Source organism: Miscanthus floridulus, chromosome 12 (genome assembly GCF_019320115.1).
Source record: "Miscanthus floridulus cultivar M001 chromosome 12, ASM1932011v1, whole genome shotgun sequence".
In the NCBI taxonomy this organism is placed as follows: domain Eukaryota; kingdom Viridiplantae; phylum Streptophyta; class Magnoliopsida; order Poales; family Poaceae; genus Miscanthus; species Miscanthus floridulus.
In genome coordinates, this window is record NC_089591.1 from 83,292,044 (window position 1) to 83,297,823 (window position 5,780).

General features: G+C 43.8%; 1 protein-coding gene across 2 annotated transcripts; it reads left to right on the plus strand.

Moving 5' to 3' along the window:
- The first annotated feature begins 477 nt into the window (after nucleotides 1–477).
- LOC136498062 (abhydrolase domain-containing protein C22H12.03-like) lies at nucleotides 478–4,389 on the plus strand. 2 transcript variants are annotated; one of them, XM_066493989.1, is made up of 13 exons: nucleotides 478–692; nucleotides 1,586–1,732; nucleotides 1,813–1,839; nucleotides 1,947–2,037; nucleotides 2,180–2,223; nucleotides 2,308–2,406; nucleotides 2,827–2,884; nucleotides 2,981–3,033; nucleotides 3,139–3,240; nucleotides 3,349–3,414; nucleotides 3,525–3,649; nucleotides 3,727–3,898; nucleotides 3,987–4,389. In XM_066493989.1, the coding sequence occupies exons 1-13, from the start codon at nucleotides 561–563 to the stop codon at nucleotides 4,071–4,073; spliced, it is 1,203 nt and encodes a 400-aa protein (XP_066350086.1). In that variant the 5' UTR covers nucleotides 478–560; the 3' UTR covers nucleotides 4,074–4,389. The 2 variants fall into 2 exon arrangements, with proteins under 2 accessions (XP_066350086.1, XP_066350087.1); XM_066493990.1 differs by lacking the exons at nucleotides 2,827–2,884; nucleotides 2,981–3,033.
- Nucleotides 4,390–5,780: the final 1,391 nt, after the last annotated feature.

Below are 5,780 nucleotides of genomic sequence, written 5' to 3' on the forward strand. Positions count from 1 at the left end.
TACAGGATCGACTTGGTTAATTGCAGAATGCCGACCGATCAATAACCAGCTGCAAGGCGAGCTCAGACCAACTGGACCGGGCCTGTTTGTGCACGGTGCAGGGCCTTGTGCGCTTGAACAGCACTGGACGAGGCCCGGCTGCGGCCCAGGCATTCAGCATGGCCCTGGTGCTGTGGTCTGGTCGCCATCGCCACGTTCCCACCACGCACTGACGGCTGACGCACGCGAGGGCCAACGGGAGCCACAGGCCCACAGCCACTCGACTGGCGGGTCCCAGGCTCCCAGCCCACCCGCACACCGACCACACACCGCCGCCACGCGGACTTTTCCCGTATACGACCCCACCTGGCAGTACTCCGTGGCCCCGCGCGCCAGCCTCTAGTGCTTTGGGTTCTCCGCCTCCACCCTTTTTCCGCCCGCCTATACACCACAAAACCAAACCTAAAAACCGACCATTTCTTTATTGCAAGGAAAACAAGCACCAATTTGGCTCGTCTCGGCCTCGGCGCGTGCCCCCACTCGCTCGCCCCCCGTTGCTGACCCCCCTCCCCGGTGATCTGATGTCGGCGGCGGCGCGCGCGCCACCGCCGCCGCGCGCGCTCTCCGCGCCGTCGAGAAGAGCTCCGCTCGGCGCCGTGAGCCTCTCTGCGCCGCGACCCGGGGCTAGGGTTCGCGCGGCGCGGCCTCGCGAGGTACGGCTCTCTGCCTGCGCTCGCTCCGGGTGCCCAGAATCACGCTGCGTTCCGTTTAGTCGTCGTGGTCGTTGCTGGAGGAGCTAATGCTTGCTGGGGCTATGTGTGATACCGCCTCGCGTTGCTGGATTTCGAGCTAAACGCGAGGTTTTCGCTGCAATTTTGAGGGTGTGAGGTGGCGGGTGGTGGATTGGTGATCGGCCTAATGCAGATGCAATCGGGTCACTTCACTGTAGAATTACATTGCTATTGAGGCGTACAAACTGTTTGTCGATGTATTTCTTACATTTTGGCAGCTGGATTTTTTGATTTCATAGCATGGATTGCCTCGATTTCATTTGTCCTATGACTGTCCTCCAAATCTTTTTTTGTCACCTAGTGGCACTAGAATGAAGGAAATTTTGGGGTAATGGAACTGACGATCATGGACTCACAAATCATTAGCATTGCTTCTTATGGCCGTACTAGTGACTAGTCATTATTTTCTTCTGTGGCAATTTTATGTGTTTGCTGTAGTAATCACTGTAGTTTATTTAGTTTTAAGGAGGGCTCTAAACAGCAAATCATTTCTTACTTTGACTATAACTAAATATTTCAGATCCCACATTTTATTCATATTTACTAGTTCCACTATTGTTCTGTCTTGCTACTTTTAATAAAAAAGAGATAACAAAAACAGACATATGATGCAATAGGAGGGAGATCTGGAACTTAAATTAGGGTTATGATGAAGAGATTACAATGTTGAAGATGACATTAAATGAATATTGGCTTGCCTGCATGATGGCATCCGCTAATGCAGTTGTCCAAATTTATCTGTTTTATGTATCATCAGCAGAAATCTCAACTTATCACTGTGAATCTGTGATTATACCTTTGCCTCTTGGTTTCAGGAGAATTTCCATAATAATTGCCTGTTGACATCGTCTAGTCTGAATTCAAGTCCTTTGCTATGCCCTCCATGCAATTGTGCTCAAATGGCTTTGGCCGACACAAGAATTCCTTACCAGCCTGATGTTGACAAGCATGCTGGAGTTCTGGTATGGAAGCTTTCAGAGTATTTTTGTATGGGATGAGTCCTCTTCCCTTGTGCTGACAAATGTTTTGTGTTCATCTGCAGGCCTATGAACTGGTTCAAGGGAACCTTGTAAGTTTTGCGTTCACGCAAATTATCTGTCATTAGTTGTAACACTAGCTTGTGTTGAAATATTTTTGTGCAATCAACATAAATCAAATTCAACACTTTAACTTCAGGTGCAGTGGAATTCATTTATGGACAAAGCAATACCTGATCCACCAACAGCTGTTCTTCTTCATGGAATCCTTGGGAGCAGGAAAAACTGGGGTAAATGAGGAGTCCTCAATACGCGCTTATAATTTGTCTTCATAGTGTATTGGCCCATTTTGTATTTTGTTATAGGAACATGCGTGATACTTTTATGTTTTGATTGTGAACCACGTGACTAACAAACCATTTGTCTGTGAAGGATCTTTTGCGAAGAGATTGGCTCAGGAATTCCCAATGTGGCAGGTCATTATATCTATCGTTCTGATGATGGTCTGAATTGCTCTACAATGCATATATGAAAAATGATTGACATTTATCTTTATGCAGTTCCTCTTGGTTGATTTGCGCTGCCATGGCGACTCAGCATCAATTAAGAAGCGTGGACCACACACTATTGCCTCAACTGCTCTTGATGTTCTAAAGCTGGTTTGTAGCTTCTTGCGTCAGCTATTTATGTCTTCGCTCCTTGGCTTCTCATGTTTTTAATCTTCATTTTTTATCAATAGAACAAGATGTGTAGCTTGTTTGAAAACAAACTGCATCTGTGTCCAATGTGCTTGCGCAATATCTGCATATTCATCTTATTGCAAATCTAGCTTTATGCATTTGGAGACAGACCTAACCCTTCATGTAATGTTACATGCATCAGTGTCATATGACAAAATGCAGATTTGAGGTTCCTGTAATTTAATAATCATCACTATGAAGTAAATGACGAAGTGATTTCGTGGCATGTCACTACACCTGTTTTAAAACTTCTATGTTATATTTGGTGCTATTTGTTATTTCTCGGTTGTTCACTCCTTTTTTAGCTTACTTATATTTTGCTTCATCAAAATCCAACAGATAGTGCAGCTCAGGCTAACCCCTCGGGTTTTGGTTGGTCACAGCTTTGGCGGAAAAGGTTTTTATTAATATATGTCTTTACCTTTTATAAATGCCATGCTTTACAACAAAAGTAATTAAAATGTGTACTGGTACTCATATATGAGTTTTGCAGTGGCCTTGAGTATGGTAGAACAAGCTGCAAAACCACTTGCTCGTCCTGTTAGAGTGAGCTCTACTTGTTTTGAATGTTGTTGGTGTGATTGAAATGTGTTTGCATTGATTAGTTCTTCTCTTTTATGCTTATTTTCTCGGTATTCTGTTCCTTAAAAGGTATGGGTTCTTGATGCTACTCCTGGCAAAGTTCGTGCTGGGGTAGATGGTGAAGATCACCCTGCTGAACTTATTGAGTTTCTCAGAAGAATGCCTGAGCAGGTTGGACTTTAAGAAGTATCTTAAAAACTTGTACTGGGCAATACATTTTGGTGCCCTGTCACAGCTTTACGATTCATTTTTCTTTTGCATTTTATTGTTGAAATTCAGGTTTCTTCAAAACAGGAGGTTGTCGATGCTCTTGTTAAAGGACAATTTTCTGTTGATGTTGCACGGGTATGGTTAACAGCTTATTGAGATGCCCTTTCAGGCTACTCTATCTTGTTGTCTCCAATGAAACAACAGTCAACAGGTATTCCTTTTTTGTGTTGTTTTTTTTGTTTCAGTGGGTGGCCACAAATCTACATCGAACCAGTCCATTGGGTCAGCGATCATCTTCAAGCTTCTCATGGACTTTTGACCTAAATGGCATCTCTGAGATGTACAAGTCTTATGAGGATACTAACTTATGGTAAATCTTCTGCGATGCCAGTTGGGATCAACTAAAAAAAGTATGTTGTGTGACTAATGGAATGCTGCTCCATTCAGGAGGATTGTAGAGAATGTACCAAGGGGTGTTCATATTAATTTTCTAAAAGCTGAACGAAGTTTGCATAGATGGGCTCTTGAAGACCTCCAAAGAATTCATACTGCGGAGGAATTAGCTGCAGATGAGGGTGGAGGAGTTGAAATGCATGTGCTTGAAGATGCTGGACACTGGGTATTTTGGCATCCGCCTTTTTTTATTATTCTTTTATACTATAAAGCTGCAAACCAAAAGATTTGATTATTTGCATGTTTCCTTCCAGGTTCATGCAGACAACCCAGATGGTCTCTTTAGAATTCTGTCGTCAACCTTCCGAATCGAAACTACTATAAGAGGAATGCAAGACTGAGGATCAAACCTTAATTGATCCAGTGACAATATGAGGGGAGGCACTTCCGAATCGATTCTACTATAAGAGGAATGCAAGAGGATCAAACCTTAATTGATCCAGTGACAATCTGAGGGGAGGCACTGACATTACCAGAAGATGTGTATATTACAAGCAGGGAGGGTGGAGCCATCATTTTTCTGGATGATAGGTGTCTTTGTTCATTCTTTTTTTTTAAAAAAAAGAGAGAGAGTAAAACGCATATTTAGTACATAAACTTGGCAAGTGGGTGCACTTAGATACATTATCTCTATAATTGCTCAACTCAGTTCAACAACTTGTCAAGTGGCTGCACTTACATACATGATCCTTCTAATTGCTGAGCTCAGTTCAAAAACATGGAAGGTGGGGTGCATGGCAAGGGAAAAAAAAAGGCATACTAGTGGTCGATCTAGCATAGGAGGTTGTATTAATTTTTGACTGACTCTTGGTAGCATATTGTGTCATTATTTAGTGCTCAGTTTGGCACGGACGAGAGAGAGAGAGAGAGTTAGAGACTTTTGGCAGAGGGAGAAAGGATGGCGCCGATGGCGCGTAATCACGAACAAAAGTGTATGCAACGGATGGGTGCAAGCCGAAGGAAACTATTGACGTTGACTCAGGTCACGTACCACTGTACCAGTAAGGGCTAGCGTGCCTGAGGTCATACACGACCTAGCACGTAGCAAGAACATGATAAAATCAACGAGATTGACTGGCAAGCCGGTCAGACCGATTCGACATTCTTTGACTAGTAGACTTGCTTCCCGGGAAGATTCGTTAGGGAGGAGCACAACGAAATTGCTCTAGAATTTGTAAGGCCACATAGAATAGAATACTGTGCTCTAGAATTTGTAAGGCCACATAGAATAGAATACTGTCAAATCTCGTTGAGAGACGTGACGAATAGCCGGGGTTGGAAGAGTTATGGAAAAAAATAGTAGATATGTTTTTTTGACAGTTGGAAGTTTGATTTATCAATCGTCCGTGACCCTCTCGTATATATAAAGGGAGGTTGTCTTGTCCCAATAAAAAAACATCTCCAAGACGCAAACTTCAAGTTTCCCATGACCAAACAGGGCACAGGAAAATCGTCCTAGTCGGTTTGGGAACCCGGCCAGGCCAATTTTGGCAGGTTAAGCCCAAAACCGTTTTTCTTTATTTGAACTCCAATTTTGTTGCTCCAAATACTTTTCTTCATTGTCTTGACGCTAGAAACTGGGTTTACATACTCTTGTTGGCACATTTTCGCTGTGAACAGAAACCTAATTTCTCTATATCATACTAAGCTATGAATCCAATAGAGGAGCACTTGTAAAAACTCGGCCTGAGGGGGTATATGTGATTGCCCTCACAACATTCCAATAAGAAGAAGACCTTCTCACGAGGCTGAGAAAAAACCTTGAATCCCCACCCCACCGTTACTCAGCAGAATCCATTGCCCAAGTGAGAATTAGTCCGGGCCTTAAACTTGTGCTTTGGTTTATGGGAGGGACGAGAGGATTTTTTTACCTCAACCTGAAATTCGCTCCCACGAGGAGTCGAACCTAGGCCCTGAGGCATGCTACTCACTACTAAGACGTCCTAACCACTAGGCTAGGCGCCCTTTCACGAAGGAGCACTTGTAGTATAGTAGGAGGTGTCCATGAGGACATATACATGTTCAGTTGTTGCCTAAGACATGGTTTG